A 12,993-nucleotide genomic window follows, 5' to 3' on the forward strand; every position below is an offset into this window, starting at 1 on the left:
AGTCGGCGGGACCAGACCCGCGGGATGGAGTGGGCCCGTCCCCACGGCCCTCAGGGGGCCCCGAGGAGACCACCGCGAGCTGCCTGACCCGCCGTCCTCGCCCAGGGGCCCATGGGCGCGTCCCCGCGGGCGGGCTGCAGACGTGAGAGCGGCGAGCGGCGGGGCCGCGGCGCCGAGGAGGACCGTGCTCGTGCCCGGCCCCGCGCAGGCCGCGCGCGCGCGCTCCCGCCGCAGCGCCGGCCGCGCCCGCCCCGCCTCTCCGCGCCGGCCCTGGAGCCCGGTCCGCGAGCGGCGGCGGCGGCGGCGGCCGGAGGGACGATGAGCGGCGCGGCGCGGGCGGGCCCGGCCCGGCTCGCCGCGCTCGCTCTGCTGACCTGCAGCCTGTGGCCGGCGCGGGCGGACAACGCGAGCCAGGAGTACTACACGGCGCTCATCAACGTGACGGTGCAGGAGCCCGGCCGCGGCGCCCCGCTCACGTTCCGCATCGACCGCGGGCGCTACGGGCTCGACTCGCCCAAGGCCGAGGTCCGCGGCCAGGTGCTGGCACCGCTGCCCATCCACGGAGGTGAGTGCCGGGGCGCGGAGAGAAGGAGCCGGCGCGGGGGCGGGCGGCGGCCCCCGGGAGCCGGGGCGCGGGGGCGGCGGGCTCAGCGCCCCCACCCACCCCGGCCGGACTCGCAGCTCCGCTCCGCTCGGCCGGCGGCCCCGGGGTCCAGGTTTCCGTCGTGTGCAGCCCGGCCTGCCCACGGGTGGGAATGAGGCTCCAGACGCTTTTTTGGGGGGGTGGGGGTGGGGGTGGGGGGTTCCTCTTCTCTTAGGAAGACTTAGAAAACGTTCCTTTTCGTTTAGGTAGCTTGTTTACAGGAGGGCATGGGTCTGCGAGTTTGCAGGGACAGTTCAGACAAAGGAGGTGGTGGAAGAGCGCAAAACTAATTCATGGTGGAGGAGGTCTTAACCTGCATTTCGGAATCGGCAGGTTTGTTCCCGAAATCCCAGACTTAACGCTGAATTAGATCTCGAAGGATGAAGGCCCTTTTCTAACGTAAAAACGTGCCGTTTTTCTTAAGTGGCAAGTGGGAGGAGGTTGGTAGAGGAAAATGGGCATCTTCCCTGTTGCTTTTGGCTCCTGTTCTGCCCCAGTAGTTTTTACTGTAATTTGACGCCTGAAAATCTCACATTATGAAGAAGCTGATACCAATTGGAACTAGTAGCCAAGTTTTCAGGGCATGGGTGCTGACCGAAGGGGAAATAGATAAAATTTTCAAGAATTGTCTTTGAAGCCATTTGGCGTATGCTCATGCTTTCCTATAAACACTGGCTCCGTTTAGTTATTTGTATAAAAACGTACATTTGTATAAATTACTGGTCATGTTTTAAAGGAACCTTTTTTTCCTTTTGATATTTTTTGGGGGGTTTTGTTTTTTGTTTTTTTGCCCACTGCGAACTTTTTGGAAAATGTCTGCTATCTTCTCCACCCCCGCACTCATCCTGAGAATGCTGAGAGTGGATTTTTTTTTTAAGCTGCTATTCATGTTAAGATGACCTAAACAAGGCAGTCTAAATAAGGTAATGATGTTTGTTTTTATACTCTAAAATATTAAAACATCATGCCTCTTCTGAGATCTGTGTGTGCTAAAGTGCTAAGCTGTCTGTGTACTGAGGAAAAAGAATCACGTGGGTCTTTCACTCTAGTTTGCCCCCAATTTAGAAGTGCCTTGTAAAAGTTCATTTTTACACCGACGGTCAGGTGCTTAAAGTGCATTCTCATCTCCACTTTGTTAAAAATGGCAGTTAGGGTCCCAGCTTGCGGGCAGAAACAACTTTGGTCTTTGGTTCATTTAGTAAATATTTGTGTGCCTGTTCTGTGCCAGTCACTGTAGTTGGATCACATAATGTTGCCAAACTATGGCAGTAACAATGGTAGCCTATTTTCTGGTGCGGAGAACCGTGAGGGTCACGTGGAAGGGGAGGAAGAGGAAGAGAGAGAGGCAAGCTGTTCTGGAGCAAGAGTTGGCCCCGTGCAGGGTTTTGAAATACTTGGTTTGTCTTTAGGGCTTAGTTCCCTAGGGCACCCCAAATCCACGATATTCACTTTAGATTCTTGCCTCCAAAGGGTCTCATGTTGTAAAACTACTTGTTGCTTGCTTGTCATCCCCAAACAAAAGCCCGGTCTTTGAGAACTCTTGTTGTAGGTGTTTGAACAGAAGAGTATTGGGAACTAACATGCAACTGATGTGTAGAGGAAGGTTAGTCCTGTTTCCTTATCCCTGGGGAGGTAGCATCACTGTACAAGTAAAAGTTCTGAGTTGTGCTGTGCATATGCTATGTGACACCAGGAGAGCATTGCGTAACCCTGGGAAAGTAAATTGGCCACATCACCTCAGTGTCCTCCACAAAATGGAATGATGACATATTTACCTCGTAAGATTGTTGACAGGTATGAATGGTCCCTGCATTCTTAAAACGAGACTTGTCAACCTGAATGAATGTCTAAATTGGTGAGGTTTTAGACACCCCTCAATGTGAACACATCAGGGCAGTGTGTGAACGCTGAGTCTGGGGTCGGTTCCCTTCAGTGTCTGTCTTCTCTTCCTATTCTCCATTCTCTAGGAGCTCATTTTCTATTTGCACAACATGAGATTGCTGCATGTTTTCTCATGGTGTGAGGGGTGAGGTCCTACAGGTGGCTTGAGTCTGACTTCCTACTGAGGGGTCTGCACACAGAGGTGCTTTCAGTTCAGCAAATACTAATTGAAATCCTGTGTACCACTGGAGAGGTGGTGGGGCAACAGCAGTGAACAAAACAGATGAAAATTCCTCTTCTTCCTGAAGTGCTAGTTAGGGCCTTTATACATCCGTGTACCTGTAAATCATGAAATCCAGGACATTTTCCTACTTTTGCAGCAGGAACTTGGGAATGTATCTTAAAAACAACAATGGTGGTATAAGTCTGTTACGATTACTTGCGTTACATCCATTATACCTCAGTTAAAAAAAAGTGGCTATTCTTGATTTAGTGAATTTCAAAATTTTATATTTTAATAAAAAATATTACAGTTCTTATGACCTTTTATGCTCTTATAATTTTGAATTGAAGAGAATCTTAGCGTGTTTATTGAGGACTTCCTGTGTGTTGACAGTAAACAAAGTAATGTTCAAATTACAAAGCAAAAAATGTTACGAGATGGGAATTCCTGGCAGAAGTAGCTGGGCCCAATAGACGTGAAAATTTTTTTTCTTTATCTTTTTTTTTTTTTTTTTTGAGCAGGCTCTACACCCAGTGTGGGGCTTGAACTCACAACCCTGGGATCAAGAGTTGCATAATCTACCAACTAAGCCAACCAGGCACCCCTAGATGCGAAATTAACAAAGGTGCATTTTTGAGGATAAGGGTTTGGTAGTAATGAATATAAAGACAAAATAATTTCACATTTTCCTAGAGCTTAACATGATGACTCATTTTAAATCTCTGACTTGGTTTGTGAAATATTAGAAACCTTTCTTATTTTGTAGTGCTACTATCAATTAGACATGTATGAATAACTGAATGAAATTTATTTATTCTACACCTTTAAAGGGCAAATAGACAGCTTTTTCTTTAGATTCTTTGGTGTTTTAAAAGTACATTTTTAGAAAGTGTTAAACTTTATAAAACAATAAGTGTTGTACTTTGAAAACGTATTCTTTGTCACTAAATAGGATGCAGATTGAATAGAATGGAGATTCATTTGTTTGGTGTTAACAGATTTCATATGTTTACTGATAATTCATTTTTAGGAATGGGCCTTTGAAGGAACATATCTTGTATTTATTTGCAGATTACAGTTGCTTACTCAAAGGGTGAGCTTAGAACTAGAAACAAATGTAAACTAGCTAGTACCTACTGGGGAGCAGACATTGTAAATGTGCTCTGTGTTTGTGCACACTAACTTTTTGTCTGAGCCTGGAGTGGGGGTTGGGCAGGAGAAGGACCAGTGTTGATGATGTCATTGTATATGCAGATGTGCTGGTGGGAAGAATCTGGTATCAGCCACTTTTTGCTTTGCATAGAAATTTTGAGGATTGGATGTTATAGCCTTAACAGTTTTACCAAATGATCAACTTTTGTGGGGAAGGGGGGCATCTTGCTGACCGTATGGATACAAAAAAAAAAAAAAGCAAAACAGGTTTTTAGGTTTAAGAAAGTGGTTCTTTTGGATGAATCCATTAAACCTGAACATGGTTTTTTAAATTCTGATAAAGAGTAAAGGATATTGATGTGGAAAAAAGACCTTGGATGAAAGCCAGTATGTAATGTTAGAATTCATAATGGCAAAGGCAAGGACTACTAGATATAGAGATTTCAAAATATTCAGAGAAATAGTAGGTATGATTCTGGGAACAGGGACTCTGAAAGGAAAGAGAATTCAAAAGGAGCTGGAGGTTCTAAAAACCAGATCTTAACATAAATAAGCAAGCAGATAAAGGAGATATATACAATATATTTATATTGAATTTTACAATTGAGAAAATGGTTTCACACACTGTATTTTTCCTTCACTTTTGGATGATCCATTGGCATATAAATATTTGAATATTTTTAAAAACAACATTTGACCTTCCCACCAAATACTCTTCTGCTACCATCCCATCCTCTATTTCTCTTAATGGCAAAGCTTCCCATAAGGGTTGTGTTCATATTTGCTGCCTTCAGTTTTTCCTTCTGCTGTTCTTCACATTGTGAAGATCTTTGATTGCTGTGCCAGTGATTTTGGTAAAGACATGGCATATTTAAATGATCTCTTTGACCTGCTGAATCCCTAGGATCTCAGTGTGTGGAATGGTGGGTTGAGACTAAGAAAAAAAGTGAATAGGAATAAATACATAGCCCCGAATTGGGGTGTAAAAAAACCCCACCTGCATTAAAAGGAGTTGAAGGGAGATAAAGCTTAGCTGCCTGTTGCAGGACAGACCCTCTCTAGTCGTCTTGAATTTGGGTGTCTGGTTCCTGGGCAGCACTGGTCCTGCTTCATGAGGCCAGATACACCTCTCGTTTATGTTTGATTCTGAATGTGAGTTTTAAAAGATGGACAAACCGGGGCGCCTGGGTGGCTTGGTTGGTTAAGCGTCCGACTTCGGCTCGGGTCATGATCTCGCAGTTGTGAGTTCGAGCCCTGTGTCGGGCTCTGTGCTGACAGCTCAGAGCCTGGAGCCTGTTTCGGAGTCTGTGTCTCCCTCTCTCTCTGCTCCTCCCCTGTTCATGCTCTGTCTCTCTCTGTCTCAAAGATAAATAAACGTTTAAAAAAAAAAAAAGATGGACAAACCACAGAGCACTGTTTGAACGTTATAAAAGAAAAATCCTTCATTTGAAGGAAGGTTAGATTAAATGACTTCTAAGTTTCCTCCACCTTGATTGAAGTGTGACTATAAAGTGGTAGGACAAATCTTATTTTTTATTTTTAGAGAATGTGCATGAGCAGGGGAGGGGCAGAGGCAGAGAAAGAGAGAAAAACTGAGACTATCCCGAGCTGGCTCCATGCTCTCAGCACAGAGCCCGATGCAGGGCTCCCTCCATCCCACAATCCTGGGATCTTGACCTGAGCCGAAATCAAGTCAGACACTCAACTGACAGAGTCGTCCAGGCACCCAAGAACAGTTCTTTTTGTCTTTTCAAACCAGTCACATCACCGTATGTTTATCCGTTGTGTGTACATATATGCACACACATATTGTGCAGCAGTGAAAACAAATTGAAATACTTAGCATTTATTTTGTAAGATTTATTTTGTAAGATCTTTTTGATTGATCAATTTTAAAAAGATGTGCAGTGTATCAAATCTTTGTCTTTTCTAGATAGACTTGAATTTTGACCACAATTGAAAGTTCTTTTGAGGCCATTCTTTTTTATGTGCTTGTGAACTCTCTCTTTAGATATTTTTCAAGAGAGAAGTCTAGTAGTGTCTTAGGCCATCTGTGGGATGAATGGGTAGTCCCCAGAGCAGATTCTTTTGAGTATTTAAGTATATGGTAGTCTTGACTTACTTGCAAAATGAAACTCTTTTTCAGGACCATCAACATTTGCTTGTTTTATCATCCTTATATTATGCACTAGACATTTATTATTTTCTATGAATTGTTGCAAATGCAGCTTCGTTTACTGTTGGAAGCAGTTTTAAGTAAAACAAAGGGAGCTCTTCAAATGCAAAGCAGCATAAGTAAAAAAAAAAAAGTAGTAAGTACCTACTCTGTGCTTGAGTTGTACAAGTGCTATAGTTTGTGCAGAAGGCGCTGTATGCACTGCCCGCCTAGGAGGGCCTTGTCTGGATGGCACAAACAGAACATACCATTGTAGAAGATGGTGCAGGCTGTTTTGGTGGAGGTTGTTCTAAAGCAGACGTCTGCAGACTACACCCAGGGGGCCAGCCACCTGTTACTTTACACAGTTATGGAATACAGCTATAACCGTTTGTTCACATGTCTTTGGCTGCTTTTGAACTGAGTGGTTGTGACAGAGTCTATGTGGCCTGCAAGCCTAGGCTACTTACTCTCTGGCGCTTTAAGAAAATGTTTGACGATCTTTGTGCCAAAAGTTCATTTCTACCTTAGTTTTTCCCCGTTGAAAACTGTGTTATGGATTTATGGCTGAGAGTTTGATTTCTACATTGCCACAAACTGAGCTCCTGGCAGTTAGGGACAATGTCTTCCTTGTTTCAGTCCAGCACCTAGGACTGTGCCTGGCACTAGCAAGCCACTGGAATCTGTGATTGCATTCAGTCTAGCGGTGTTGGGTCTGGTAGTGAAACTGATGGCAGGCTTTGTAGGAAGGTGTTGGGGGCAGGGGTGGGAGTGGGGGGGGGGGGGCTTGATGGACAGAGTATACTGTAGGGCCTCTGTTAGTGTGCTGCGTCGTGAATTGCATGAAGACCAGAAAAGTGGAAAATGACTTGGACTTGTAGTCTAGAAGAGTTTCATTGAAAATGTGGAAATTCGAAGTCAAGCTTGGTTAGTTCTGTTTCTAGCCATAATTGAGTAAAAGGGACCAGTTCACTTCCCCACCTTAAATGACTAGAAAACATGACAAAGTTATGAAACAGCAGTTTTAGAAATAGGTCAACAAAGAGTACAGGACAGTGATCCCTGAGAGAAAGGAAATAAACAGTGGAGCTGTATGACTGCCGCAGCTTACTTACGGCCTGGAGAGTTGCCATGTTGCAGTGCAAGGAAGGGGAATCCAGAGGGAACCTGGTGTTGCCGAAACAGAGTTCAGAGCTCTAGGAGGCCAAGGCAGTTTGAACGGACTTGAATATGCAAGGAGGTAAAATACGAGAGAGGAGGGAGTCGCGCAGGGAATGAACTCTGGAGAGCCGTGAGGGGTCCTCACGGGTCTTTGGCCAGAGTACTGATCTGCACATTTTATGAAGAACTGTCAGAAATTAGCAGGGGGAATTCTTGGAGTTCCCACAGGGCTTGGAATAGTTCATACTCTTACTGATCAGTGTAGGGAGACTGCCTAATGCACGCGAGGCCAAATCAGCCCTAAATAAAAGCCTGTTCTGGACTCCACTTAACAAAGCTTAGGAGTGAACTTGAAAAGGATCAGACTGATTCCAAGTAACTGGTCCAGAACAAAGCTCAACAATATTGAAAGGGATGCAGTGACATCTGGATCCCAAAAACATAAAATCTAAGACCAACATCCAGTCAGAAATTACTGGGCATGCTAAGAAACAGGAAACTATGACCCATAACCAGGCAAAAATAGGCAGTAGCAACAGGCCCAGAAATGGAACAAATGCTAGAGTTGCAGATAAGCGTGTTAAAACAGCTACTGTAGAGATAGCTTGTTTAAGGAGGTAAAAGAAAATAACATGCTGAGGAGGGAAATGGATATAGAAGAGACCCACATCAGATGTCTAGCCATGAACTCAGACTTGAGAAAGTGTAGGATTTCTGTTGATGAAGGAAAGAAGAACACACTGAGAGAGTGTTTCCTGCTTTGGTGTTCTTGGTTTACCCCAGGCAGTGAGGTACTTAACACATATTGTTTCACGTATTGTGGGCCGAGAAGGGTGCCAAGTACTGTACTATACATGGACTGTCATTTAATAACAGCCCTAAGTGGTACCGTGTCCTCATTTTGTGGATGTGAATTCAGGCTTCTCCAGTCTCTCACTTAGTGTCTTTTTTCTTGAGAGCCCTCTATACAATTGGAAATTATATATCTGGTTTGTTTGTTTATGAGGGCGGGGATGCTGTTGCTGTGTCTACTCATGTGTACACAGTGCTTGGCGTGGCACCTGGAACATAGTAGGGTGGCACTGGTTATTAGTGTTGGGTGAATGAAAGCAGGAGAGGTAACCTACCAGCTGTATAGCCGTCGGGATTCAGCAGAGCTGGGATGTGTTGGAGGTCTGTCTGACTCCAGCATCCATACTTTAACCACTTTTTTGTACTGCTTCCCTAGTGGGTTTAATAAATTATGATACATCCACTCAGTGGAAAGTTACACAGCCATTAAAGGGGATTGTGAAAGCAAGGTATATCCTACAAAAATAAACATATAGTGATTGAACTGTGACTGTGTTAAATTTGTTTACAGTGGATTAAGACTCAGAGTAATGTGCAAAAATAAAAATGATTGTGTTCTATTGATTGGATCATTGGGGGACATTTTTCGTTTTCTCTCTCTCTTTTTTTTTGAAATGGTTAATTTTCGGTACACAACCTTCATAGGGGAAAAGTCATACTTCCCGAAGGGAACGAGTAAGTGTGTACAGGTTGGGTGTTTGTTTATTCCCAAAACTTTAAAAAAAAAAAAAAAAGAGTGAATTCCAAGCCATGGTCAGAGCAGGAGCCTGGAAGATACTAGACATAACATTTAAAGGACATGTTTTTCCCTAGTAAGAGAAGAGGAACTCCAAGACCAGGGACAGTTGGTCCAATTGTGAAACAACTAAAATGTGACACAGTTGTGAGCAGTTAGCAGATCCTAGAAAGGGAAGTGGAATCCAAACACAGGCCATTCTGTAACATTTTTATAATGATGATATTAGTGCTTTAGTGGTTTTGTTGGTTTTCAGTGTTTAAGATCAATCTGTAGTTAAAGTGTGGAAGGCCCTATTGGTTGCAGAAGAAAGAGAAAGCAAACATTTCGACCTAAGCATCTGTAACTATAAATAGATGACAAAGGTAGAGAAATGGAAGAGAGAAAAGACATGTCAGGAGCTGGTAAGGGCCAGTGACTTCATCTCACTGGGTGAGCATTCAGGAGGTCGGCTGTAGTTGCAGACACTGGGAAGGTTGAACCACAGAGGAAAATAATGAAACAATGAAATCAGGGAAGAGGGAAAATGGAGAAGCCTAAATGAGCAGAATCTTGATTTGTAGCCTCATAAATCTGCAGATAATGTCTTACATTGACAAACCAGGAAACAATGGCGATGAGCCTTTGTGGAACTGTAGAAGGTGACCACTAGAAGAACTAAAAACAGGGTTGCTTTGGGGGACCTAGGACAATGGAGTGAATGGGACAGGTGTACTTCACTGTAAGCCATTGGGTGAAGTTTGTCTTTTCTGTGTGTGTACAGTAAGCTTCCCACTCATTCCCCCATCCACACTGCAAATGAATTCTGTGCCCACCCCTTTCTCTTTTGTGCAGAAGCTCCCTGCTTTCCCAGCATCTGAGGTCTTCTCCAACTATAGTGACTTGCTATTAAATGTAGGGTTCTTTAGAAACTAAGCACTGTCTCCAGAGAGTTCCTGCTTAGTAGCCACTGATGGACCACAAAATCAGGAAACGTTACCATTGAATTAACCGCTTTTATTTTATAAACAGATCTAAGTCTATAGACCCTAAACTAATTTATGATAGTAGCTACTATGTTGGCTCATAGTGTTTCCCTTTCTTCTGGCAACTACCTTCCTCCTCAGTCAGTTGTGATAAGGCCTCAGCATTAATTGAATTCAGCATAGCATGACCCTGTCCTTTGGCTGATTTTGGATAGAGGAAGCTCTTTCAGCCCCCTCTGGCTTCTCACTTCTCTCCTTATTTGATGTAGAGTCCATGATTCTTCACATTAATCATCCCTTTTTCCTCTGTTCTGTATCACACTCACTTGGCAAAATGTCAGTCCAGGGTGAACCACTACCATCCGTCTCTGTGCTTCTTGTCACCATGCAGTTGAATGTGGCTGGAGAAAATCTGAACAACGCAGCTGACCAGGGTTTGAGAACATAACATTTAAGCAGAAACAAGTGGACACTTAACTATGCTCAGTAATACAAAAATATTTTTTTAAGTTTTTTATTTATTAAGTAATCTCTGCACCCAGCATGGGGCTCAAACCTATGACCCCAAGATCAAGCATCACATGCTCTTCTGACTGAGCCAGCAGCCAGGTGCACCCCCAAAATACTCCTAAAGAAGTGGGACAACTCTAAGGCAACAGTTTTCTTTTTCTCCAATGCCTGCTGTTGTGTCTTCCTCTACTTTCAGCCTAGTCTTCCCTTGTGAGCCTAGAGTCACACATTCAACTCTGTCTGCATGGTATCTTCAACCTAAATGTCTCGAGGACATCTCCAGATATTTAGAAACCTCAGATGGAGCCTTTGATACATTTTTTTTTTTGCCTTCCAGCCTGCTACCGCTGCTCCCTGATCCTCCCCATGTCAACAAATGACATCACCATCCACATTTAGGGTCATCTTTGCTTCTTCTCCTCACATTCCACATCTGATCTTCCCTCCACAGTTTACCTGCAGGATATACATATCTCTGTGTGACTTGTCATTTTCACTCCTGCCTTCTCAGTATGGGCAGCTTTCCCCTCTTACCCTGTCTTGGTCTCTCCTTTTCTCTTAACTTCCATCAGTCTTTTCTCCCTACAGTAACCAGGATAATCTTGAAGCTTCTACAGGAAATCGTAACACTCCTTGCTTAACCCCCTTCCGGGTCTTCTCATTATCCTCAGAATGGAAATCTGAGCTCCCTCCCTGTGGTCTCCTCCAGTGGCTCCAGCCACTTATCTCACCCCTGCTTACCATGCTGAAGCTATATAGCTTGATCATCAGTGATTCTCAAGTCAGCCACCCATCCGAAGCCTCAGCATTCCTATCCGATGATTGTACAGCTTAAGCTTGAACAAATGAATGACAGAAATCTATCACATTCATCTCTGGAAAGCAGTGTTAGAAAGTTTTTCATCTGGGGAAAAAACTTGGTTCAGATATTTGTAGGCAATAGTTAATTTCCTTGTTTGACTCAAGCCCTCTAACCTTTTGGTTTTATATCTCTGTTTCTTTTGATTGCTCTTAAGGATATGGTATCGTAGGGGTGCCTGGGTGGCTCAGTCGGTTAAGTGTCCAACTTCGGCTCAGGTCATGAACTCGCGGTTTGTGAGTTGGAGCCTTGCATTAGGCTCTGTGCTGACAGCTTGGAGCCCGGATTCTGTGTCTCCCTCTCTCTCTTCCCCTCCCCTGCTCATGCTTTGTCTCTCTCTGTCTCTCAAAAATAAATGTTAAAAAAAAATTAAAAAAGAATATGGTATTGTAAACTTCAGAGTGTATTTGTCTGTCAGTATTCCACTTAAAGGATGCAGTGGGTTGAATAATGTCCCATAAAAGTTAATGTCCACCTGGAATCTGAGTGTGACCTTATTTGGAAATAGGATCTTGACAAATGTAAGTAGTTGAGGATCAAGATAAGATCATAGTAGTTTAGGATGGGCCCTAAATCCAATGTGGGTGTCCTTATAAGGAGAAGAGAGGACTCAGGCACACAGTGAAAAGAGCCACAGGAAGATAGAGGGAAACAGAGATCAGGGTTACACTGCCACAGCCAGGGAACACCAAGGTTTTCTGGGCCCCAGAAGCTAGGAGAGAGCCATGGGACTGTTTTCCTTTTGGAGCCTACGGAAGGAACCAAGACACCTTGATTTCGACTTCCAGCCTCCAGAACTGTGGGACAGTACATTTTCTGTTGTCTTAAGTCACCCAAGTTTGTGGTCATTTGTTATGGCAGGCTTAGGAAATGAATACAGAAGAAACCCAAAACTGAACACAGTAATGCATTTGGTTTCACCAAAGCAGAAGAGAGTAGAAGTGTTTTTTTTTCCATCATGCTGGACACCTGCCGAGAGTCATATGTTATTTTGGTAGCCCTAATTACTGACTCATACTGAGCTTACTGTTGATTAAACCTTCTGAGTCTTTTCCAGAGGCTGCCCTAAGCTGTGTGATTTTATCTTCACTGGATGTAGCCTGTTCATTCAACCTTTCAAGATGTTTTTGGAATCCTGATTTGTCACTGCAGTCTTTACTCTTTCCAGCAGCTTTGTGTCACCAGTGAATGTGATGAGCATACCTTCTGTCTCTTCATTTAAGTCAGGTCGTAACCTTCTGGACTTATGGATCCCCTTTAAGACTTTAATGAAGGCCATAGAGCTTTCTGCCAAAAAATAAAAATAAATAAAAAAAATTAAAAAATTAGGTAATAACAAAATTTTCAGGAAGGTTTAGAAGGTTCAGATACTTTTTGCAGTCCCAGGTGGTCCATAATCCCAGAGTTAAGAATCCCTGCTCTAAGTTATTGATAAAAGTATTGAAGAATGTTAATGAACAGACCCTTGTAATGTGTTGCTCAGAATCTTCTAAGATGGCATCGTTCCATTAATCAGCACTTTGGGGGTGTGGGCACTCCACAGAGTTTTCTAATTCACTTCGTTGACTTTGCCTTTGGTGCGTATTTTTTAGTGTTATGATATCTTAAATGATGTAGTCAAGTGTTTTGGTGGAAAAAACAAAGACATCTTATTTACTCTCTTCCTGATTTGCTAGGTCAGGAGCTATGGCAAGGAAGGAAAAGAAGTGAATCTTCCATGGCTTAGCCATAGTGTGTTAGTTTTCCGTTGCCACTGTAACCAGTTACCACAAACTAGATGGCTTAAAAAAACACAGATTTATTGTCTTACAGTTCTGGAAGTGCAAAGCCCAAAATGGATCTCACTGGGCTACAAT

At 43.7% G+C, this 12,993-nt stretch overlaps 1 protein-coding gene across 3 annotated transcripts in view; it reads left to right on the forward strand.

The window, feature by feature from the left end:
- Positions 1–254: 254 nt before the first annotated feature.
- The window catches only part of RNF130 (ring finger protein 130), a 133,795-nt gene continuing 121,056 nt past the window's right edge, over positions 255–12,993 (forward strand). For 2 of the 3 annotated variants that reach the window (XM_047854290.1, XM_047854298.1), the window contains exon 1: positions 259–565. In XM_047854290.1, coding sequence (XP_047710246.1) covers positions 319–565 — 247 coding nt within the window. In that variant the 5' untranslated portion in view covers positions 259–318. Of the gene's footprint in view, positions 566–12,993 lie in introns of all 3 variants that reach the window. The other variant, XM_047854283.1, reaches the window with a different exon arrangement.

This window comes from Prionailurus viverrinus, chromosome A1, assembly GCF_022837055.1.
Source record: "Prionailurus viverrinus isolate Anna chromosome A1, UM_Priviv_1.0, whole genome shotgun sequence".
Lineage (NCBI taxonomy): Eukaryota > Metazoa > Chordata > Mammalia > Carnivora > Felidae > Prionailurus > Prionailurus viverrinus.